Here is a 25,091-nt window from a genome sequence, read left to right on the forward strand (position 1 = left end):
GCCCTGACTCCTAGAGAGTATATTGGGTGTAGAGAGACACTGATGCTCTCACACCTTGCAGGTATATCAGGCATGGAGACCCATAGCGGCTCTGACATATTGCGGGAATATCGGGTGTAGAGAGACATTGCTGCTCTGACACCTTGCCAGTATATTGGGTGTAGAGAGACATTGTTGTTCTGACACCTTGCAGGTATATCAGGTGTAGAGTAATTGTTGCTCCTTGCGAGTTTATCAGGCGTAGAGAGACATTGCTGCTCTGACACCTTGCCAGTATATTGGGTGTAGAGAGACACACTTGTTCTGACAACTTGCCAATATATTGGGTGTAGAGACATTGCTGCTCCGACTCCTAGCGAGTATATTGGGTGTAGAGACATTGCTGCTCCGACTCCTAGCGAGTATATTGGGTGTAGAGACAGTGCTGCTCCGACTCCTAGCGAGTATATTCTGTGTAGAGAGACACTGATGCTGACACCTTGCGGGTATATCAGGCATGGAGACCCATAGCTGCTCTGACACCTTGGGAGTATATTGGGTGTAGAGAGACACTGATGCTCTGACACCTTGCGGGTATATCAGGCATGGAGACCCATAGCGGCTCTGACATATTGCGGGAATATCGGGTGTAGAGAGACATTGCTGCTCTGACACCTTGCCAGTATATTGGGTGTAGAGACATTGCTGCTCTGACACCTTACGAGTATATTGGGTGTAGAGACATTGCTGCTCCGACTCCTAGCGAGTATATTCTGTGTAGAGAGACACTGATGCTGACACCTTGCGGGTATATCAGGCATGGAGACCCATAGCGGCTCTGACATATTGCGGGAATATCGGGTGTAGAGAGACATTGCTGCTCTGACACCTTGCCAGTATATTGGGTGTAGAGACATTGCTGCTCTGACACCTTACGAGTATATTGGGTGTAGAGACATTGCTGCTCCGACTCCTAGCGAGTATATTCTGTGTAGAGAGACACTGATGCTGACACCTTGCGGGTATATCAGGCATGGAGACCCATAGCTGCTCTGACACCTTGGGAGTATATTGGGTGTAGAGAGACACTGATGCTCTGACACCTTGCGAGTATATCCGGCATGGACAGATATTGCTGCTCTGACACCTTGCAGATACACGCCATGAGTCCTATGATAAACAATAGGAGACATGCATATTAATTAACTGGGCGTTGAGCGGTTGCTTTTGGCTGCTGTCCTGCGATCAGCACATATGATTTGTTCCTTTGTTTGCCTCAGTACATTAAAATGAAGACTTGTTTGTAAACATTAATGTATCACAGTTTTAATCCATCATATGAAGTCAATTCCCAGAGTAAAATGTGTGAATGGTTGTAATTGACTTGTAGAGCGAGTCTTTTCAGCTCCTGCTCTTAATTCCATGTAAAACTCCACAAGGGACAAACTGAGCCAAAATTCTGAGTGGGCTATTGATCTGTGATAATTTTAGGCATGGTGTGAGGCGTAAAGGGAGCAGGAAAGCAAACAGACAAGCGTGCAATCCTGTCACAGACAAGGCGACTGAACACATAAGCGTCTCCACGGTAACAAGAATAGCATCTAAAAATGTACAGAATATGCAGCAGGTGGTAATAGTTTGACAAGGAAACTGAGAAGCCCCCCAGAGGCTTCTTTCTAAAGAAAACAGAAAGGAGGGCTATTTTTACCTTCCTTGCATAAATATGGCTCACAGAACCAGTCTCATGTGATTGTTACAGCAAATACCAACGTGAACGCTGTTCCCACTTTTATCCAAGAAATGCCCATAGATTCGCTGATAATAGAAAGGTAGGACAAAGTATATGACAATCTATATAGGGATCCGCCGGTGTGCAACCAACGGACTACACCAGGGAAATGCACTACTAATGATCACCTAATATGTGTCCTGTACATAGAGCTCATGTCATGTCCATCATCAGGGCAATCCACAAAGGTGAAATCAAATAACACAGGCAGCAATAGTGGCAGGAAACAGATTGGGAATTTGATAGCCATGTACATCGGATTTCAATAATAACGCTGTGGACATCAACATATCAAGCTACTGGCAGAGTTTCAGTGTCTCCTATGTGATGTATAGTAGAGTCTCAGGGTATCTTAGAGGATTTATACAAAGTCTCCAATTATCCTATGTGATGTATATAGCAGTGTCAATGTGTCTTATGTGATGGAAACAGCAGAGTCTCAGCATAGCCTATGTCATGTATAAAACAGAGTCTCAATGTATGCTATATGATGATTACAGAATTTTCAGTGTCTCCTATACGATGTATACAGTCTCAGTGTATCCTATGGCGATGTAGACATCAGAGTCTCTGGATGTTCTATGTGATGTATATACAGCAGTCTCGGTGTATCCTATTAACCCCTTTCCGACATCGGGCTTAATAGTATGCCGATGTTGGACACCCTTTGATGTGAGCTCCGGCAGTGAGCCCACATCTTTCCCAGCACGTCAGCTGTTCTGAACAGCTGACATCCACCCGTGGCTATTAACCCCTTAGATGCCAATGTCCGACAGCGGCATTTAACATGTGCTTCCGGCAATTGCGCCGGAAATCCACTAATCAGTGACCCCTGCCATGTGATTGCGGATCACTGATGGTTGGTATGATCACCAGAGGTCTACTGCAGACCTCTATGGTTGTCACTGCCGGCTTGCTATGAGCGCCGCCTGACGGTTGGCACTCATAGCAAGCTAGTAATTCTGATCATCGCCAGTATGTAGCAGGGCCAATTGGGTTATGACAGCTTCTAGTCTCCCATGGAGACTATTGAAGAATGCCAAAAGTTGAAAAAAAAAAAACAAGTTCAAATCACCCCCTTTCACCCCATTCAAAATAAAACAAACAAAAAAAACAACACATATTTGGTATTGCTGAGTTCAGAATTGCCCGATCAAAAAAAAAAAAAGGATTTAAACTGATTGCTAAATGGCGTAGCGAGGAAAAAAGTCAAAACGCCAGAATTACTATTTTTTTGTCTCCACGACATTGCATTAAAATACAATAAATGGGCAATCAAAAGATCATATCTGCACCAAAATGGTATCAATAAAAAAAGTCACGAAAAATGGAGACGCTACGGGTATTGGAAAATGGCGCAATTTTTTATTTATTTTTTTTTAAACAAAGTTTGGAATTTTTTTCACCACTTAAAAAAAAGAACCTGGACAATTTTGGTGTCTGAACTGGTAATGACCTGGAAAATCATATTGGCAGGTCAGTTTTAGCATTTAGCGAACATAGTAAAAAGGCAAAACAAAAAACAACTGTGGAATTGCATTTTTTTTTTCAATTTCACTGCACTTGGAATTTTTTATCCCCGTTTTCCAGTACACAATATGTTAAAACCAATGGTATCTTTCAAAAGTACAACTCGTCCCACAAAAAACAAGCCCTCACATGGCCATATTGACCGAGAAATAAAGAAAAAGTTATGGCTCTGGGAAGAAGGGGAGCAAAAAACGAAAACGCAAAAACAAAAATACCTCCAGTCATGAAGGGGATAGCATAGAGCAAGATCTGAGTGTATCCTACTTGATGTATATACAGCGGTCTCAGCAACTGCTAAAAAGATGTATACAGCAGCATTTCAGTGAATCCTATGTGATGTATATACAGCAGCAATCTCTGTATTCTACATGATTTATACAGCATAGTCTTGATGTACCCTATGTGATGTATACAGCAGCATCTCAGTGTATCCTTTGTGATTTATATATCAGTTTTTGTATCCTATATGATGAAGCCGAAGCCTGTCTTGCATGCTCTACTAACGATATATCAGATTTCTGAAACTCAAAACAAACAAAAAATGTTTTTTTTTTTCAAAAGCAGGATGCAAAATGAACCCTGTCGTATCATTGATTGATATGACAGTTTTCATCTATATCTTTAACTGAATAGGAGGACAAATAGAAGGAAAGCAAAGGTGGAGCTGAATGGGGATGGGTTTGGAGTCAGCAGCCAGGAGGGATTTTATGGCTGGTGATGTCATCCTGTAGCTAACAAAGTCAAGGACTGACATCCTGTCTACACATTACATGTACTGGACTGGTTGTCAGACTCCCAACTTCCTATACTAAAGGAGGAAAATATGTAAATGTACAGTAATTTAGGTGAGCTTAAATAATTTTAACAGCATTAATATGCTGAAATATGCTGTGAAAAAACATACTGCAGTGCTTCTTTAAATACTATAAAAGTAAACCATGTCACAGTGAGACAAAACGCAAAAACAGGAACATGTTTAATTCCAAACCAGAAGAAACAAGAAACATGTAACTTGCAATGCTTTATAAGGAGGCAGAGGAGTTTTTCTTATGGGATAATAATGCAGTCATATGTCCCGTCTTCACAAAGAAAAAAATGGGAAAAGCCAGCATCTTGTCTGTAGAGTGAATTGGTAGCAGTGTCTCTGGAGCTACGGAAGGGCAGCCTGGTTCAGAAGGGCAGAACGTGAATCAGAACCAGAGAAGAGGTGAGGGGAGGGAGGACCTGAGAACATGGTAGTGTCAAACACATGAGCTGCTGAAAAGAAGATGATAGCGTAACGGTTCCCCACCACCTACATCACAATTACTTTTCTGTTCTGCCCTAGTGCGGCCACTACCTGGAATCCATCCAGAGAGTCAGCGTCACATCACTACTCCTAATTCCACTGGAGAGAGCAAGGCGATCATGTCCAATAAACTGAGACCATTGAGACAAACCAGGCAGCTCCTGGCAAGCTCTCACACAAACATAGCCGAGGCAGCCTATGGGAAGGTAACGTAAGCAGGTGGTAATGTCTCTGCAGTATAATCTGATCGCCCTGCATGGGTCTGTGCAGATGGCAGGGCCAGGAGAGCGCAGTGGTCACATGTTGGTGCTGAGTCGAGATTGACTGTTAGCTGGTGTCAGTTCTCCTTGGCTTCCTTCCCTGGGAGGTGACTAAATGGAGAGAGATCAAAGTCTAGTAAATATGTGATAAATGACTACAAATAAAGGCATCTCATGCAAACACAAACTTGGTGCTGGAAATGTTTTAAAACGTTATACAAAAAAATAAATACAACAAAATACTACTACTCCTGCACCAATACTCTAGTGGTCCTGATTCATTTTCCAGAACCAATAACACGCAGTACACTCATAAGACCACTGCACACGATCACTGGCTTTAGATGTCCTGTGCTCACAACACATAGCTGACTTCTCGAAATTCAATTTAGTGATGAAAATAAAACAAATTCTTCTTATACATCTAGTTTCAAAGAACTCCTTACCATAGCTAACAAAGGAACTGTAGCAGGGTCACTGCTGCACATATTAATGGGGATTGAATGCCTTTCCTTTGTACCAGAATTCAATGTCAGAAGAGTTGGCATCTGATACCTCGCATCTCTGCCAGTCGAGCCAGCATTACCTTCAAAATGCTATACTTCTGTAGTGCTCATGTCTGGTATTGAAGCTTGGTCACATTCATTTAAAGGCCAAGTAAACTGTAATGACCTAACGATTATGTACACCTTCGGTCTACTGTAAAAACAAAAATAGATAGAACTCATATCCTATCTTTGTGTCATCATAGTGATGTCTTAACTGAGCAGTTGGAAAAACATCATATTTTTTTCTCTTACTAGAAAAAAGAAAAATGATCCACATAACCATCCCAACGAACCAAAAAAACATGGTATGTTTTGTACTTAAAGGGGTATTTCACTACTAGGACAACCCCTTCTTAAACTAAATCTTATGCCCTGATAAAATAATAAAGCCTATACTCCCATCCAGTGCCTGCGCCGTTACCGGGGTCGGCACTCGCTCTCCCCAGGGCAGTGATTAAGGCTGCAGTTGATCCTTGCCTTTCTCTGCATGCTCAGTTTGTCCCAAGGCGGAGACAGTGAAGCCAGTGCTGAATGGGCGCCGGCGTCACAACTACGCATCACAGCCCCGGGGAGTAGAGTTGAGCGAATGTTTGGAATTGGTCATCGAATCTGAATTTGCCATATTCGTGTCATATTGGTACCCTATTCGTGCCGAATTTATGTTTGACGATCGATTCCAAACACGTTCGGTCATTTGTACTCCCACTGACTCCAATGACGTTCGGCGAATGTTGCAAATACAATATTCGCCGCCGATCGTAATCGGAACCGAATTTTTAAAAATTCGATAAACTCTACCGGGGAGAGCAAAGGGGCTAGTTTAAGAAGGGGTTGTCCTAGTAGAGGAAAACCCCTTTAAGAACAAAAAAACTGATGTCCGAGTGAGGACCAAGACTGCATTCACATTCTGAAATGCCCTGCGGGGGGGCATGTCTGTAAACCATTTTCATCTATATTCAGTGTGTGGAGGCAAAGGTAGTCCACAGGATGAATGTTTGAACAGTTTGGCCTATCTTCTACAATGAGGCCACCTTTTTCTTTAAACTTTGAGGCTGGTCACACTGTGATCTGCAGTGTTTTTCAGTCTCTGCCTGGTGTTACAATCCGAATTTTTACAAAATTGCATTCAGATGGGTCCCTGGTCCACCTAATGCATTTTTGTTGGCTATGACCAGTCAAATTGTACACTGGTTTGGCTCTACATGCTGCTCTATGTTCAAATCACAGACGGGTGCAGAAGCAGATGTCTATTACATGCTCTATCCTTGGACATTACCCAGACCAGAATAATGCATGTGGCAACTTTTTTAGACCAGTCAGTCACCACTTGCTCTACAATGCAGAAGTCCAGGAGAATGTAAACCGATGATCACAGGTGGTGTAGGGAAAGGAAGGATTGATCGTCTAGCTGGCATAGTTGGGGTAAACAACCCTAGACAGTGGAGAAGGGAGAGCTCAGCTTGTACTGTACTCATTTATGAGAAATCAGATACCCTGCGACCAGTACTGGGGAAACGCCACCACACCAAAAAGTGTGAGCATGGAAGATGAGGAAAACCAGTCATGAGGGTTTCTGAAAGCATGAGGCAGTTGTGGCTTGTGTTTTTAGATTTTTCAGGCACAAAGGTGTCTCTGTGGCCTTTAAACGGCACTGAGCTGCAGTATCAAGTATTACCACTACCAAAAGTACAAGGCTGGGACTAGTAGGCCACAAAGTTGATTGTCCAGGTTAACCTTTTTGAGTCATATTTAGTCTTACATTTTCAAACCAGCATACCTTGACATGTATCTGGTTACGCAGGACAGCAGCTCGTAGGATCATGGCTTTGGCTCTTCTCTGAAACTCTCTCCCCATCTGTAATGACTTCTCAAATGTGGTGCTGCGCTGGTCCACGTCTCGTGCATATAAGATCTGCAAGTAAATTAAAACCGTAATAACAATCATGGTTTCAGCCCCTGAAAACGTTCTCAAAAGTTGAAGGGCCCATACCTTGCTATGAGAATCGATGCGAGCATTTATTAACCCTTCAAGGATGAGTTGAGTCAGTTCGTCCTCAAGCGCAGACACCGTGGTGTTAAATGCAGTGGCCATTTTATACATGTCTGCTGATACATATGGGCTGAAATACTAAGAAACATACAAGGAAACAGTAAGTAGGTACATTTATAGTATACTGTAGTACATCAATAGTCACGTAGTACATGCGACTCTATAGAAACCTGCATGCAAAACATGCAGCAAAGCAAGCATATGACTGTCGGAATAAGTATTGTTGTATCGTTTGCAGAAAACACTCGCGTTCATGCCTGATGGCCTCACGCAGGTGTGATAGTAACAATCTAATTTTTATGCAAGTTCCTTCTCAGGAAAATTAGCTCCCAATGCCTGAGATGCCGGTTGTTACGTGCCTGCACATGTACAATGCAGGTGCAAACAGAAGCGGGCATCATGCTCTAGTCGTGGGCTGGGATTACACTCGTATGGTCAGATGGATCTAATGTATACAATAAAGACAAGTGCACTTCTCAGCCAGCTGGGTATTATTCCTGCAGTATCTGAATTTGGTGGAAGGAACTACCAAATCACCATGGCTTTCATATTCAATTTGCAAGTGTTTTGCTTTGTACTGTTCACATTTTATTTCTGAAACTAATCTGTTCACTTTAGGGTCAAAGCCTATAATCCATAATCATCGCTTGATATGGGTAAAGCCCTGTGGACCTCGGTTAACCCTTTGATTGCCAAAGCCATCAATGTGTCACCGGATACACAAAAGTCTCTTTGTTTAATGAGGAATTCTCATCCCAGTTAGTGATGCTACTTAATTATCACTGCGAGAGCCATGTCTGGGACCCAAGAATGACAGCACTGTAGTGCTGCGTCCACTTCAGTTTTTTTCTGCACAGCACCATTCAACCACCCAGCCCATGCAAAGCCAAGCTGCAGCAGGGCAGTAAAGTAAAGCCACTGTACAGAAGGTAGATCTGAGAAGGGGACACAGCACAGCTGCATTGTTGTCCTTCCATTCCCAGGTTTGCTGGGAGTCCCATACGTAGGCTGCAAGTGATCATTACATTATAACTAAAATGGAAATACCCATTTAACACTAACCGTTGCCACGCGTCCATTATTCTAAATTTTCAGCTACTTTAGGACCAGATCTGCATAAATGCCAAAAACATAACGGCATGAAGAGGCCTTCATAAAGGAATATGGATTATGGCGTGAGGTGGCATAATGTATGGTAGTCAGACCCTCTATACTCTACCAACACAACAATACCAGGCCTCCTGTTGCTTGTGCTGCTGTGAGCAGCCTGTGTGGTCTACGTCTCCGGATTTGTCTCCCATCGAGCACATCTGGGACGTTAGTGGTCGCCAATTGCAATGAGAGCTGCCAGCAGCGGATCGTGAAGATTGGCGTGCCCAAGTACATTCAGTGTGGAGGAACAGTCCTCAGACGATTAATAACCTCTCTGATAGCAGCCTAGACATGTAAGTGCAGGGATTTGTGCACAAGGTGGTCATACGCAATACTGAATAATCATCAAATCATCATTTGCATTTCATTAACATGTCTATCCATCCTGTGTCCGTAATGCCACAATTTTTCCTTCTTGGTATTGCAGTGTCAGTGTTGAGGAGTTTATGCATCTATATATATATTAAAGTAAAAATATAACTGACGATAAAGTGACTTTGAAACCAAATATAGCAGTGATAACAGTCTTCACTTAAATTGACTCCCTGATGAGCAAAGCACAGACATGAAATAATGCCTTCCGTAGGGCAGACATAGGATGACAGGAAGAGAAATACAAAGTAACAGCAGGTGATCTGAATGAAACATAGCATGCTGCAGACACAGCAGGCAGCAGCAGAAGTAACATGAGGAGCAGCAGGCAGCGGAAACCCAGCAGAGAGCATCAGAATAGCAATCAACTTGTGTAGAGGACATGAAAACCAGAGGAGTACATGATAGATACCTGTATAAGAGCACGGTTCCGGATCTGAGTATACAGTGTGCGGACGTGAGAAGCGAGATACATGTCCAGAAGCAGGTTATCCTGATGAGAAATAATTCACAGGTATAAGGGTAGGTGCACACGGTCAGTAAACACTGCAGGATGGACGCTGCGTACTTGTGCAGCATCCAGATGTTACAGCATAGCGGATGGGATTTCATGAAATCCCATGCCCACTATGCGTCCAGAGATGCCCGAGGCTCACCTGCGGAGACGGACATGCGGCGCAGCATGTCTCTGAAAGACAAATTTCACCCATACAATGTATTGGACTTGGTGAAGCCGCACGGTTCAGTGAAAACATGAAGATTCACCTGTGTTCAATAGCTGGCAGCGCTTTGGACGCAGCAGACATGTGCTTTTGCGTATGTGCAATTCCTAATCATCTGCACATTCCCAGGCATGACCATATGCAACATAACGTGTGCATGTAGCATGCATTTACTTCAGTTACAATGGTAATAGACCGACCACCGACTTCTACTGGTGCTGGCAAATAGGGCTATAAAAAGGTGAATACCACCTAGCAGACTTGTATGGCACATACTAAGCCTATGTCAGCAATGTGTTACGTGAGAATACCTGACATTTTATTTCAGATCTTCTATCTTTCATAGTGCTTATTAAATGAAATCTGTCAGTAAGAAGAACCCTCCTAACCCGTCTATATGGAAATGTAGGTGATAAGAATCTGAACAACAGGATTTTTGGTTGCTTACCGTAAAATCTGTTTCTCGGAGCCTTCATTGGGGGACACAGGAACCATGGGGGTGTATGCTGCTGCCACTAGGAGGCTGACACTATGCAAATAAAAAAGTTAGCTCCTCCTCTGCAGTGTACACCCCACCGACAGGGAGTAGGATATTCAGTTAGTGAGAAAGCAGTAGGAGAAGCAACGCGTAAAAGAGAAAGAATAATATTATAATAATAATAAACTGCATCTATATAGCGCCAACAAATTCCGCAGCGCTCCACAGATCAACAGCTTCAAACACTCAGAGTATGCAAAGTACTCAAACGTAAACAGTATAACACAATAAACAGAGCTGTTCAACTTGGGAGGGTGCTGTGTCCCCCAATGAAGGCTCCGAGAAACAGATTTTACGGTAAGCAACCAAAAATCCTGTTTTCTCTATCGCCTTTCATTGGGGAACACAGGAACCATGGGACGTCCCAAAGCAGTCCCTGGGGTGGGAAAAACAGACTTCCATCAGGTCAGAGGACTCACCAGTGCCGCCTGCAGGATCCTCCTGCCCAGGCTGGCGTCCGCCGAAGCATAAGTATGGACCTTGTAAAGTCCAGCGAAACGTGTTGATGGAAGACCAGGTTGCCGCTTAGCAAAGCCGTAGGGCGAAAGCCCTGTGGCGTACCGCACAGGAAGCGCCGACTGCCCGGGTAGAGTGAGCCTTTATCTCAGGAGGGGGGCACTCTGTTCTTGACCCGGTAAGCTTCCAAACTTGCCGTTCTGATCCAGCGAGCAATAGTCGCCTCGGAAGCCGGCAGGCCTCTACGCGCCATCAGGGATGGCGAAAAGAGAGTCCATCGTTCGGAAAGCGGCCGTGCTATCCAGGGAGATCCTCCCTGCCCTGACGAGGTCCAGCCTGTACAACGATCGCTCCAGAAGATGAGTCGGAGCTGGACAAAGAGAAGGTAGAACGATGTCCTCGTTGAGGTGGAAAGGTGAAACCCACCTCGGGAAGGAGGAAGGCGGAGGCCTGGGACCACCTTGTCCTGGTGGAAAATCAAAAAAGGAGGTCGGCAAGAAAAGGCCGCCAACTCGGAAACGCGGCGGATCGAAGTGATGGGCACAAGAAAAGCCACCTTCCGAGATAGAACGGACAGGAGGCTCAAAGGGGGGAACCCCTAAGAACATCCAGCACAAGCTTTCAATCCCCTGAATCCACAGAGGCCCTGTACGGAGGGACATCGTGGGCTACTCCTTGAAGGAAGGTCTTAACCTGTGGCTGAGAAGATAACGTCTTCTGAAAGGGAAGAAGAGCGCAAAAAACCTGTCCCTTTAGGGAACTAAGAGCGAAGCCCGAATCCAGTCCTGCCTGAAGGAAAACCAAAATGGAAGGCAGGGAAAAGGACATAGGTGAAAGGCGGTTGGACTCGCACCAACGAAAGAAAGCATTCCGGGTACAATAGGAGATCCTGGAATACGAAGGCTTCCTAGCCTGAATTATAGTGTGACTCATCCGGGCCGAAAGGCCGGACGCTCTTAGAACTGTGGTGTCTACAGCCACGCCGTTAAATTGAGCGACTGATAATTCAGATGGCAGATCGGACACTGAGACAGCAGATTGGGTCTGCCTGGAAGGCGCCAGGGGGCGTCCGCGAGAAGATTGACGGTCTCCGCAAACCAAGAACTCCTGGGCCAATCCGGGGCGATCAGAATGACCGGCACCCCTTCCGCCTGATCGTTTTCAACAGCTTGAAAGGCAAGGGAAGGGGTGGGAACCGATAGGGGAGCACGAACTGCGACCAAGGAATGGCCAGAGCGTCAACACCACTGCGGGAGGATCGCGAGACCCTAGGACGACCCGAGGGACTGTCCTGTTCAATCGGGACGCCGTGAGGTCCACCTCTGGAGTCCCCCAACGAAGAGCAATCCGAAAGGAGACCTCCTGAAGTAAGGACCATTCCCCCGCCGCGAGGCCCTCGCAGCTGAGGAAGACGGCGGCCTAATTGTCCACGCTGGGGACATGCACTGCAAGTCGCACCAGGACCGTTGCCTCTGCCCAAAAGGAGGATCCTGGAAACCTCGGCCGAGGCCAGAGAAACTCCGAGTCTACTCCTGGTGGTTGACACATGCCACAGCTGTGCATTGTCTGTCTGGATCCAAATTGGCAGGCTCCTGAAAAACCTTATCCAGTGAAGGAAAAACAGAAAGATGATCCGGAACTCGAGGACATTGATCGACAGAGAGGACTCCTGCGCCGATCAACAACCCTGAAAAAACAAACAAACAAAAAAAAAAAAACCAGGTGACAAAGCCCTGCGCCTCAGCCGAGCAGGCTGGCATCCATCGTCACCACCTACCAGGGAACTGGAAGGAAGGATCTGCTGTGATGGGTCTGCTCTGGGATAAGAGACGTGACCTTGGCCACCAGTCGAGGAATTGTTTGACCCGGGAGAAAACCGGATCGGACGATGCAGGGAGAAGACAGGCCTGTCCCCCTGTGATAGAATAGCCTGCTGAAGAAGTCTTGAATGAAACGGGCGAAAGGAAATTGCTTCGGATGTTGCAACCAACCTCCCCAGGACCATCATGGCCCATCGGAAAGGAGGGAAGCCGAGAACCCTGGAGCATGCGAACTTCCCGACGAAGGAGGGATATCTTGTCTTCGGGAAGGAAGACTTGGACCGACAAGTGTCGAAGAACATGCCCAGAAATACGAGGCGCTGAGAAAGGACAAGACGAGACTTCTTCCTGTTGACGAGCCACCCGCAATGGCTAGAGTGTCGGGGAGGATGGATAGACTTTCGGGAGTCTGAAACCGAAATTCCTGAGCCTCCATGGAAGCGATTACTGAACGAGGGGATTTCATCCTGAAGTGTCTCAGACGAAACTTCCTGTACAGGAATTTGAGATCCAGACTGGGACGAACCTTGTTGTCCTTTTTTCGGTACAAAGAGATTCGAAGAGAAGCCTGTGAACCGTTCTTGTTCTGGAACGGGAACGATTACCCCGGATTTAAGGGGGGAAACGATGGCTGCAAAGAAACCCGGGACTGGAGCGGGGTCTCTTGGAGGTTGGGATTCGAAGAAAACGATCCCGGGACCGTGAAGTGAATCTATTTTGTATCCAGAGGATGCAAGTTCCCTGAGCCATGCGTCTTCTACTGAGGAGACCCAGACGTCTCTGAGGAAGAGGAGACGACTGCCCAGCCTGGGAAAAGGGCTGGGGTCTAGTTGTGAGTCATGCCTAGGTGGAACTTCCAGTCCTAGACCTGGAGAATCCACCTTAGGAGTAGCGGGAACGCCAGGAAGGAGTGAGACCGAAAAATACCTTCTTCTCTGAACGTGCCTGTGGCCTCTGCTATTGCGAAGAGGAATCTGATGCCGCGAAACGACGAAAAAGGCTGAAAAGACCGAAGTTGCCGCCTAATGGGAAGTAGGCGAGGTCTGGAGAAGGGAACTGGTGCCGCCAGTGGAGACCTTAATAATTTGGTCCAGCTTGGAACCGAAAAGACGTGATCCTTGAAAAGGCAGGCTCGTAAGGGACTTCTTTGATGACTCTTGAGCCGAACAATGCGTGGGCGCTTGAGCAGCAGAAAACGCAACGTCCAGGGAACAAATTATACCCCGGCGTGAGTAATCTGGGTGGCAAGTTCCACCAGCCGGTCTGGTGGAGCTCCGGTTTGAATGCCCCAACGGAGTAGTTTAGCCCCTTCGGATACAGACTTCGAAACCCAAGTGGAAGCGAAAAACCGGGCATAGGAATGATGCGGCAGCTTCGAAAGACGAACTTCACGAAGGATTCCATGATCCTATTGATGGGATCTTTCAGAGCCGCCCCACCGGACAGCGTGAGGACTGTGTCGGTGGCAAGTCTAGCAGCCGGCGGGTCCACAGAGGGAGAGGGCGTTCTCTATCGCCTCTCATTCCAGTTGGCGATGAGATCCGGAGGAAAGAGATGTGAGACTCCAAGACGCTTGCCTCATTGAGAACGTCTGGTCGAACTCTCTCTTTCTCTGGTCAGAAGCTCCTCGAATTCAGGATGAGGGGCGAATACCTTGGGAGGTAGTTTAGACCGTCTAAACGAAACCGCCTGATCTGCGGGTTCCGTAGAGGAATCTTTTGATGCCACAGGACAGATTGTTAGCGATTTGGTTCGAATCCGGCCCCAAATTATGCTCCGAAGGTGCATCAGAGAAAGCCTCGCCTGACTGCAGGGGAAAGGACCAGGGGGAAGTCGACCACAGAGAAGGACCGTGGGGCGAGATGGACCGAGAAGAGAACTCAGACCGGCGTTCCTGTCTGGATCTTTCGCGGCCTGTATTGGAAGTCTCGGACGGAGCTTCTTGCGACCCGCTGGCTACTACGGAAGTCTGCAGGGGCAACTGATCGAGCATGGACACAAGGGTCTGGGACACCTGTGTGAGATCCGCTATTGATAGGAACAGAGAGGAGGCCCAGCCTGAGGTGGGGACTTCGCTCTGAGTCGGAGCAGTGGGGTCCTGGGCGGTGAACATAATGTGGGTTGCTGCAGGCCTGCCTGAGGGATGCGGTTATAAGACGAACACGCAAAGTGTTTCACTAAGGCACATTAGACCGAACGGGCCCCTGAGGAAAATGTCTGAAGGTTAGTGGACAGGGGGGCAGGGGAGAGTGTCAGTCTGCAGTGCAGGGTTACTCACGGCAGATGAAAGGCTGCCCGGCTTAGAAGATGCTCCTCCGGAACTATAGCCCCTGGGAGAACAGGCAGTCACATCTGGGGCACCCTTTCGTCCGAAGCTTGCTGCATGCGAGGACGCCGGAAAAACCGCGGTCATAAGCTGCCTGGGGCTGAACTGCGGCTGCACGGGGAGTGGTGGGCGGGGCTAAACGCCAGGCCAGGAGCACCAAGATGGTGCCGGTGGGCGGAGCTCGCCGATGATTGTCGGGCGGGAGAAAAGCCCGCCTGAGGGAAAGGAAGTGGGAGGAGTTGCAGCGCCGGAAGTAGGCCCTGGTAGAAGCCGGGGCCTAAATTTGAGGCCGCGGCGGTGGGTGAAGCGCGGACGCCGGGAAAAGGCGGCGCGGCCGCCGCGCCACGATAAAAAAGCACAGTGCGGCCGGAGGAGAAAGCGGTGCGGCTGCCTACGAGGCAGCAGCGCCGAGTAGAAAAGGGATAGTGCGGCCGTAGGGGGAAAAGCGGCGCGGCTACCGTAAGGCAGCCGCGCCGGGCAGAGAGAGTGCGGCCGCAGGGGGAAGCGGTACGGCTGCCTGCACGGCCGCCAAGCCGAGCCAGAACACAGTGCGGCCGGGGAACAAAGGCAGAGCGGTCGCCTGCAAGGCCACCGCGCCGGAGAACAGCGCAGCCGCCGAAGCGCGGCGGCCACGCGAATGGAGCGACAGCCCCCGCCCCACGTGTCCCCGGCGGCCGATACACAATGGAAGGGATGGGAAACGCCGACCAGGCCAAGGCAGCCTGGAAAAGAAATCCCAAGGGACCCCCAAACGACCACCCTGGAACTGAGGAGGGACCTAGAGGCACTTCGAGGGTAGGAATACTAACCTTTAACATCCCACGCCGTCCTTACTAACCTCCATCCGTGGAAAATACCAGACGTCCCGGGAGCTGATGGACGTCCTCGTCTCCTCCAACCGACAGGCTCTGGTGGGCGAGTGACGGATGCAGGACCGGACTTCTGAGCACGCTTGTGTGCTAGGATCTTGGTCCTGCTGTGGGATCTATGAGGATACGGGGTGGCAGTACACGCCGTACTCACAGTCCGTATTGTGGGACTACAGGTGTGACTGTTCACCCTGTATCCCTCCGGAAAACCTGAAAGAAAACGACGCACATTGAGGTAGATTAGGGTCTAATGAAAGACCCGTGTCCACCTCCTACTGACACTAAGCTAAACTGGATATCCTACTCCGTCGGTGGGGTGTACACTGCAGAGGAGGAGCTAACTTTTTTATTTGCATAGTGTCAGCCTCCTAGTGGCAGCAGCATACACCCCCATGGTTCCTGTGTCCCCCAATGAAAGGCGATAGAGAAAAAATGATACCTTGATATCGGTGATCTGATTATCAGAGAGATCTGTGTCCAGCACAGACTGCATTTGCCCCGATGAAGCTGCATAGATAGCCGCAAAACACATGGGGGAACATGCCTATATCTGTGGCACACAGCGGTCTAACACGATACCCTTCTCAAAAGTTTATTGGTCTTGCTGATATAGTATATTCATTTAGACAATAGATCATATTACATAAGCATATAATTCCTTTTGCATGGATATCAAGCATGTCATATGAAAGTATGTTTGCAACTGCACTCTAATTGTCTGTATTCTGCATGATATAACTTATAGGTAGTAAGTGCTGTGCACACTGATCCATTACACGTATATTTTCTATGTGCAAAAAGTGATAAAAAGCTTGTAGGGTTATTGATAAAATACACACATTTCTAAAATAAATTGATTATAATCTGTTTATGAGACCTGTGTGTATGGATCAAACCTTAATACATTGTGTGTGTGGGAACCTGCATAGCACATTTGCCAGCTGAGATGGTTACATTTGTTGTGTGCGCCTGTACTGAGATTGACACATGTAGGAGGGTATTTGCACAATGCACGTTTTACAAAACCTGGTCCACCTACAATCTCTGATGCCCAATTGGCGATATATTAGGAATATGAGTCTTTGTTATTGGAAGTTATATCTACTAATGCATGTCCATTTAAAATTGACATATGCAAAGTGACAAGTGTGCCATATAACCTTCAGAAAATCTAGTGTAGTTTACATTTTGTTATGGTACCAAATTACTGATATATCAGGGACACACATCAATAACTTTTAGTTGCGAGCTGCAAGATAGACCCACCTGCAATTTACATACAGCTTTTTGGTGTTTGGGGTTAATTGTATTACAGCGAATGTTGTGCTTTTTAAATAAATCTTGTGGTTTTATTTTGTTTTTTGTTTGTAACCAATAAAAATATTGTAAGGTGATCACTATTCATATACATTTTTTTTTGCTGTTGCTAAGGAATAAGACATTGTATCGCAGATATCCCGGCATTGTTTTCATTAACTTTCTATGACCTACATGCCTATATAAGAGCTTAGGGGGGCAGCATCCTACTGACAGAGTCCTTTCAAATAGAGAAGGTAAAAGAAACAACAAAACAATAAAAGCTTGTCCCCCCACTCACCTTCATTTCATCCAACATCTTTAGACAGGATGCGTACTTGGACTCATAGAATTTGAATATAATATCACGGACTTGAGGCTCCAGCTCCAGGAACAGTTTGAAAGAACTACACATAGAATACAATTATATTATTTAGCCCCACAATGAAGATATGCACCCATCCCACACTTCATACACCTCAAATACTCACCTGCTAGAGATGACATTCCTTTGCAGCTCTTGACGGTCAAACGTGGCCAGGGCACAGAGACCCCCGTACACTGCAACATTACTAGAGGAAAGAAGCTGTGGAAAGGAAGAGGAAGAAGCAAAATAGGTGAAATTGAGGTGAAGATATTCTACAAGTTCCATAAACAGCTGTGTGAACATACCTCTGGAAAGTCACAATGATCAAACGATGCCAGTAGAAAGCATTTTGCTGCTTGCTTATATTTTCGAGCTGCGAGCTCTGCCAACCCTGAAAGAACGGGAAATGTTATCAGTTCCTTTTGTGTCTAGAAAGGCCGGACAACCTGCTCTCCTGATTGAAAAATAACAATGTCCACTGTGGTCGGTTGCCACAGCAGCCTCTGCTAATAATATGTTAATAATACATACAGGGCAAGGATTTTAATATTAGTATTAGACTATGTAAGGGGAGGAAGACGCCTCCATATATACAGTGTGAGCCCCACATAGCCTCCTATATACAGTGAGACAGACAGACACACAGACACACACACACACACACACACACACACACACACACACAGTGTGAGCCCCACATAGCCCCCTATATACAGTGAGACGCATACATACACACACAGTGTGAGCCCCACATAGCCTCCTATGTACAGTGAGAGACCCATACATACACACACACACACAGTGTGAGCCCCATAGCCTCCTATGTACAGTGAGAGACCCATACATACACACACAGTGTGAGCCCCACATAGCCTCCTATATACAGTGAGACCCATACATACACAGTGTGAGCCCCACATAGCCTCCTATATACAGTGAGAGACCCATACATACATACAGTGTGAGTCCCACATAGCCCCCTATATACAGTGAGAGACCCATACATACACACACACAGTGTGAGTCCCACATAGCCTCCTATGTACAGTGAGAGACCCATACATACACACACAGTGTGAGCCCCACATAGCCTCCTATATACAGTGAGAGACCCATACATACACACACACACAGTGTGAGTCCCACATAGCCTCCTATGTACAGTGAGAGACCCATACATACACACACACACAGTGTGAGCCCCATAGCCTCCTATGTACAGTGAGAGACCCATACATACACACACAGTGTGAGCCCCACATAGCCTCCTATATACAGTGAGACCCATACATACACACAGTGTGAGCCCCACATAGCCTCCTATATACAGTGAGAGACCCATACATACATACAGTGTGAGTCCCACATAGCCCCCTATATACAGTGAGAGACCCATACATACACACACACAGTGTGAGCCCCACATAGCCCCCTATATACAGTGAGAGACCCATACATACATACAGTGTGAGTCCCACATAGCCCCCTATATACAGTGAGAGACCCATACATACACACACACAGTGTGAGTCCCACATAGCCTCCTATATACAGTGAGAGACCCATACATACACACACACAGTGAGTCCCACATAGCCCCCTATATACAGTGAGACGCATACATACACAGTGTGAGCCCCACATAGCCTCCTATGTACAGTGAGAGACCCATACATACACACACACACACACAGTGTGAGCCCCACATAGCCTCCTATATACAGTGAGACCCATACATACACAGTGTGAGCCCCACATAGCCTCCTATATAGTGAGAGACCCATACATACACACACAGTGTGAGCCCCACATAGCCTCCTATATACAGTGAGAGACCCATACATACACACACACACAGTGAGCCCCACATAGCCTCCTATATACAGTGAGAGACCCATACATACACACAGTGTGAGCCTCACATAGCCTCCTATATACAGTGAGAGACCCATACATACACACACACACAGTGTGAGCCCCACATAGCCTCCTATATACAGTGAGACCCCCATACATACACAGTGTGAGCCCCACATAGCCTCCTATATAGTGAGAGACCCATACATACACACACACAGTGTGAGCCCCACATAGCCTCCTATATACAGTGAGAGACCCATACATATACACAGTGTGAGCCCCGCATAGCCTCCTATATACAGTGAGACCCATACATACACACACACACAGTGAGCCCCACATAGCCTCCTATATACAGTGAGACCCCCACATAGCCTCCTATATACAGTGTGAGCCCCACATAGGGTCATTCCATATCAAGTGATCCAAATATGAATATTTTTTTTACCTTACGTCTTTAGATTTTTTTTATTTTTTGTTTTTATGAAGTACAACTTTAGTTAATTACAAATTAAAAGTTTAGAATTTTTTTCTTCATCAGTTCATTTTTTACAGATTTTTAAAGTTTTGAAAAAGCATGGATTTTGGCCTGGTATGGCTTTACATTTTGTATCATATCTCGGGCTAGAATTAAGATATAGAGGTGGGAGAGGCATCATTTTTCTCAGAACGGTACCAGCTTTCATTTGATATGTCACAAGACTATGTTTCTTTATATTTTGTTTTGGAGAAATCAAATTAAAAATTTTGATGCGCAATTCTGAAAAAAACGTATGTTTTAAAATTGTGAAAACATGCATGTGTGTCACTTGTGTCCTTGTTTACATTTGTACAGGGATTCAACTTGGGATCTATCACATTTGTATTTTTTTTTTAAGCCTTGAATCATCTGATTTTATGTTTGTGTGAGTTTCTTCCTTTTTTCTTTTCAAATTACAACTTATTGCATTCAACATTTATATGTAACAATAAAGAAACACAAAAACCAAAGTGCCAGAATAAATGCATCTTAGGCTACTTTAACACTAGCATCGTACTCGGCCCGTCGCAGTGCGTCGCGCCGACGCTAGCGTTGTTTGCGCTGCACAACGGGTGCAGCGGATGCAGATTTTCAGCGCATCCGCTGCCCCATTGTGAGGTGCGGGGAGGAGGGGGCGGAGTTCCGGCCGCGCAAGCGCGGTCGGAAAAGACGTTCCCGACGTACCAAAAAACGTTGCAAGCAATGTTTTTTGCTGCCGACGGTCCGCCATAACACGACGCAACCGTCGCACGACGGTTGCGACGTGTGTCAATGCCAATGTTAGTCTATGGAGAAAAAACGCATCCTGCAAGCACTTTTGCAGGATGCGTTTTTTGACCAAAACGACGCATTGCGACGGAGGACAAAAAACGCCAGTGTGAAAGTACCCTTAATCATCATAACTACTTGCTCAGCATTTTCAACCTGAATTCATTGAACAAGCCAAAAGATAAAAGGTGATCACATCCTCAAGTGTGGTTTTCTAAATACAGTCTGATCCTAATTATATGTTAAAAACAAGATTAAAAGAACCAATATTTTTACGACCTATTTATACATGGAACAATTTTTTTTCTACTATATCACTAAACATGTCATTTCTGAAGTGTTTAAGAAGAATAGTACAGTAGTTAAATCCTCGTTCTATAAAATATGAACTAATCAAACAATTAGTAGTAGGTTTTTACACTGGCCTTCTATCATCAATGTGTCCCTTCTAGTGGGTGAAATGCCATCCTGCCCATAAGCGCTAACTAGCAGTGGCCGTTTCCTTCTGTGTCAGAGTATGTGCGGCTGTCATGGTGCTCGGCTCCACCTGAGTTAGATCTGATTTTTGTTCACTTTTACAATGTCTGATTTTCTTGGATACACAAAGGACGGCGCTGGACCAGACGGTGCAGAAAAGTCACTTCTACGTCTTCATTTTCACAATCTTTGGAGAGTCCAGTAGCTGCCAGCGCCGATCATATTCACAGGTCACATAGCCAGTTGTGTCATCCATTGCCGATCTTGTGCCGCCTTCCACCACGTCATGGACGTCACTGTCTTTATTTCCACTACATGGGATGACAGTCCGGTATTGCTCAGTCCCTGTGATGGGTTCTGCTTCCTGTAACCAGGGGTGGGATTCAGCCGGTACGACCCGGTACGGGGCAGCCGTTTACTAAAATTTCTATCTGCCAGCGTTCCGGGAGCCGGCTCTGCAGCGTGAGTGAACCGACTCTTTTTTTTTTTTTCCTTGTCTGGCGCCTGCAGCCTATCAGATTCAGCGAGCTCAGTGAGTGTGACTGTGACTCATGTGGGAGGAGCAGACAGGAGAGAGGGAGATGTGAGTCTGTGGAGTGTAAAGAAATGCCGGTGAGTCCAGTGATGTGATCACAAAATCAGTCCCCACTCCCTAGGAAGGCAGAGCCGGTGCGGTTGAAGTGTCGCTGTATTGTTCCCCTCAGCACCCGGGCATTCACCTCACACAGGTACCGCAGCTGTGCAGCTTGTAGCCTCCCATCAGGCCACGCTTGTGCTGGAGAGGTGGCCATGCTGTTAGTATCAGCTCCCTCAAATAACGGCTGCAGGTCTGTGCCATCTCCAATTATCTGACACTCTGCAGCTCTTCTTGTCTTTACACTTTTGCAACCTTTTTAATGCACCCAAAATATCTGCAAATCATGGTGATTAACCCCTTCATGTTGTAGCTATTGTTCTTTTTCTGCCACACCTTTCAGGAGCCTTTGTAAGGGCTTGGGGTTTTGTTTTTCTTTTTTGCAGGACAAGTTTAAAGGCCCCGTCTCACATAGCGAGATCGCTAGCGAGATCGCTGCTGAGTCACAAGTTTTGTGACGCAACAGCGACCTCAGTAGCGATCTCGCTATGTGTGACACGTACCAGCGATCAGGCCCCTGCTGCGAGATCGCTGGTCGTGTCGGAATGGCCTGGACCTTTTTTTGGTCGTTGAGGCCCCGCTGACATTGCTGAATCGGTGTGTGTGACACCGATCCAGCGAGGTCTTCACTGGTAACCAGGGTAAACATCGGGTTACTAAGCGCAGGGCCGCGCTTAGTAACCCGATGTTTACCCTGGTTACCAGCGTAAATGTAAAAAAAAACAAACAGTACATACTCGCCTTTCGGTGTCCAGGTCCCTTGCCGTCTGCTTCCTGCTCTCACTGACTCCCGGCCGTACAGTGAGAAGTGAGAAGTGAGAGCACAGCAGTGACGTCACCGCTGCGCTCTGCTCTCAGTGTACGGCGGCTCAGTCAGAGCAGGAAGCAGACGGCAAGGGACCTGGACACCGAAAGGCGAGTATGTAGTGTTTGTTTTTTTTGGTAACCAGGGTAAACATCGGGTTACTAAGCGCGGCCCTGCGCTTAGTAACCCGATGTTTACCCTGGTTACCCGGGTGCTGCAGGGGGACTTCGGCATCGTTGAAGACAGTTTCAACGATGCCGAAGTCGTTCCCCTGATCGTTGGTCGCTGGGGAGAGCTGTCTGTGTGACAGCTCCCCAGCGACCACACAACGACTTACCAACGATCACGGCCAGGTCATATCGCTGGTCGTGATCGTTGGTAAATCGCTTAGTGAGACGGGGCCTTTAGTTCTGAATGAGCTCATTTTACCATATAATGTCCTGAAAAACCAGGAAAAAAAAAGTTCACAGTGAGGTAAAATGAAGGTGGGGAAGCAATTCCACCGTATAGTTTGGGGGATTTGTTTTGCGTAGATCAGAGTGCACGGTTTCATTTGAGGTGGTCTCACACGTGGCATCACAGGAGGCTGGGGCTGCACTCGCTTCTCTGCAGCGTCTCGCCACATTGATCACCTACAGTAAGGGTACCGTCTCACAGTGGCACTTTGGTCGCTACGACGGCACGATCCGTGACGTTCCAGCGATATCCATACGATATCGCTGTGTCTGACACGCAGCAGCGATCAGGGACCGATCAGAATCGTACGTCGTAGCAGATCGTTTGAAACTTTCTTTCGTCGCTGGATCTCCCGCTGTCATCGCTGGATCGGCATGTGTGACACCGATCCAGCGATGTGTTCGCTTGTAACCAGGGTAAACATCGGGTTACTAAGCGCAGGGCCGCGCTTAGTAACCCGATGTTTACCCTGGTTGCCATTGTAAATGTAAAAAAAAAACAAAACACTCACCTTCTGATGTCTGTCACGTCCCCCGGTGTCTGCTTCCCGCACTGACTGTGAGCGCCGGCCGTAAAGTAAAAGCAGAGCACAGCGGTGACGTCACTGCTGTGCTGTGCTTTACGGCCGGCACTGACAGTCAGTGCGGGAAGCCGCCGGCGGGGGACATGACAGACATCAGAATGTAAGTATGTAGTATTTGTTTTTTTTTACATTTACAATGGTAACCAGGGTAAACATCGGGTTACTAACCGCAGCCCTGCGCTTAGTAACCCGATGTTTACCCTGGTTACCTGGGGACTTCGGCATCGTTGGTCGCTGGAGAGCTGTCTGTGTGACAGCTCCCCAGCGACCACACAACGACTTACCAACGATCACGGCCAGGTCGTATCGCTGGTCGTGATCGTTGGTAAATCATTTAGTGTAACGGTACCCTAAGGCCAGGCCATCAATGTTAGTCATGGACAATCTCTTTAAACTTGTTCTATCTGTAATACTACCTCAATCATATTTACTGTAACTTAACTGTTAATAAAGTTGGTATGTAACTAGGGTTGCAGTGCCATATTCTGTTTGACTTGCTGGGATTTGTAGTGCTGTGCACCACCAGCAGGAGTTGATGGTATAGTAGCAATTATACATTTCTGTTCAACGTTGTGTTGAAATAAACTGAGTTTACTATTCCGTATGCTTTGCACAGCGTGTGTGTGTGTGTGTGTGTGTACAGTGTATACATTGTGTATGTATACAGTGTATGTGTGTGTAGTGTGTGTGTACAGTGTGTGTATACAGTGTGCGTGTAAGGCTACTTTCACACTAGCGTTGTTTGGTGTACGTCGCAATGCGTTGTTTTGGAGAAAAAACGCATCCTGCAGAATTATCTGCACGATGCGTTTTTTCTCCATAGACTTTGATTAGCGACGCATTGCGATGTAAGGCCACACGTCGCATCCATCGTGCGACGGATGCGTTGTGTTTTGGTGGACCGTCGGCACAACAAAAGTTCCATGTAACTTTTTTTGTGCGTCACATCTGCCATTTTCGACTGCGCCCCCTCCTCCCCAGACCTTACAATGGGCAACGGATGCATTGAAAAACTGCATCCGCTGCCCACGTTGTTCATTTCTTTCACAACGTGCGTCAGTACATCGGGCCGACGCATAGCGATGGCCCCGTACCGACACTAGTGTGAAAGTAGCCTTAGCACAGTGCTTGCAGCATGCCTTTATTTTTATGAATTACAATCTTATACAGCACCAACATATAGCACAGCACTTGCTAATTCAGAAAGGACGTGTACAAAAAACGGCACATATTACAAAGTAATACAGGTTAGGCTGGGTTCACATTGCGTTAGTGGCGTCTGTTAGACGGACTACGTTACACAGCGGCATAAACGCGGTGTAACGCAGTCCGTTACGGCCACCATTGACTCCATTGTCGGACGCATCAGTAGCGCACACCCACAATGGGCGAGCGCTAGGGATATGCCATCATTGAGTGATGGACCCGGAGCCGCGGGCTGCAGCGTTTCCGGGTCCGTCACTGCTAGCGCAGATAGAGCTAGAAGATGCTCTATCTGCGCTAGCGTGATGTAACGTCGGCACTTGCGTTAACAGCAGCCAGTTAGCATATGTGCTGAGCGGGCTGCTGCTAACGCAGTGTGAACCCGGCCTTAGGACTACAACCAAGTAGCGCGGGCTCTGTTCA

The 25,091-nt window shown here is 46.9% G+C and overlaps 1 protein-coding gene across 7 annotated transcripts in view; it reads right to left on the minus strand.

Moving 5' to 3' along the window:
* Nucleotides 1-4,255: 4,255 nt before the first annotated feature.
* GPS1 (G protein pathway suppressor 1) overlaps nucleotides 4,256-25,091 on the minus strand; it is a 47,183-nt gene continuing 26,347 nt past the window's right edge. For 5 of the 7 annotated variants that reach the window (XM_077251401.1, XM_077251398.1, XM_077251397.1 and 2 more), the window contains 7 exons: nucleotides 17,668-17,753; nucleotides 17,487-17,581; nucleotides 17,297-17,402; nucleotides 9,381-9,461; nucleotides 7,385-7,522; nucleotides 7,172-7,306; nucleotides 4,256-4,957 (listed from right to left, as the gene is read on the minus strand). In XM_077251401.1, coding sequence (XP_077107516.1) covers nucleotides 4,883-4,957; nucleotides 7,172-7,306; nucleotides 7,385-7,522; nucleotides 9,381-9,461; nucleotides 17,297-17,402; nucleotides 17,487-17,581; nucleotides 17,668-17,753 — 716 coding nt within the window. In that variant the 3' untranslated portion in view covers nucleotides 4,256-4,882. Of the gene's footprint in view, nucleotides 4,958-7,153; nucleotides 7,307-7,384; nucleotides 7,523-9,380; nucleotides 9,462-17,296; nucleotides 17,403-17,486; nucleotides 17,582-17,667; nucleotides 17,754-25,091 lie in introns of all 7 variants that reach the window. The other 2 variants (XM_077251403.1, XM_077251400.1) reach the window with 2 other exon arrangements.

The sequence above is a fragment of the Ranitomeya variabilis genome, chromosome 4 (genome assembly GCF_051348905.1).
Source record: "Ranitomeya variabilis isolate aRanVar5 chromosome 4, aRanVar5.hap1, whole genome shotgun sequence".
Lineage (NCBI taxonomy): Eukaryota > Metazoa > Chordata > Amphibia > Anura > Dendrobatidae > Ranitomeya > Ranitomeya variabilis.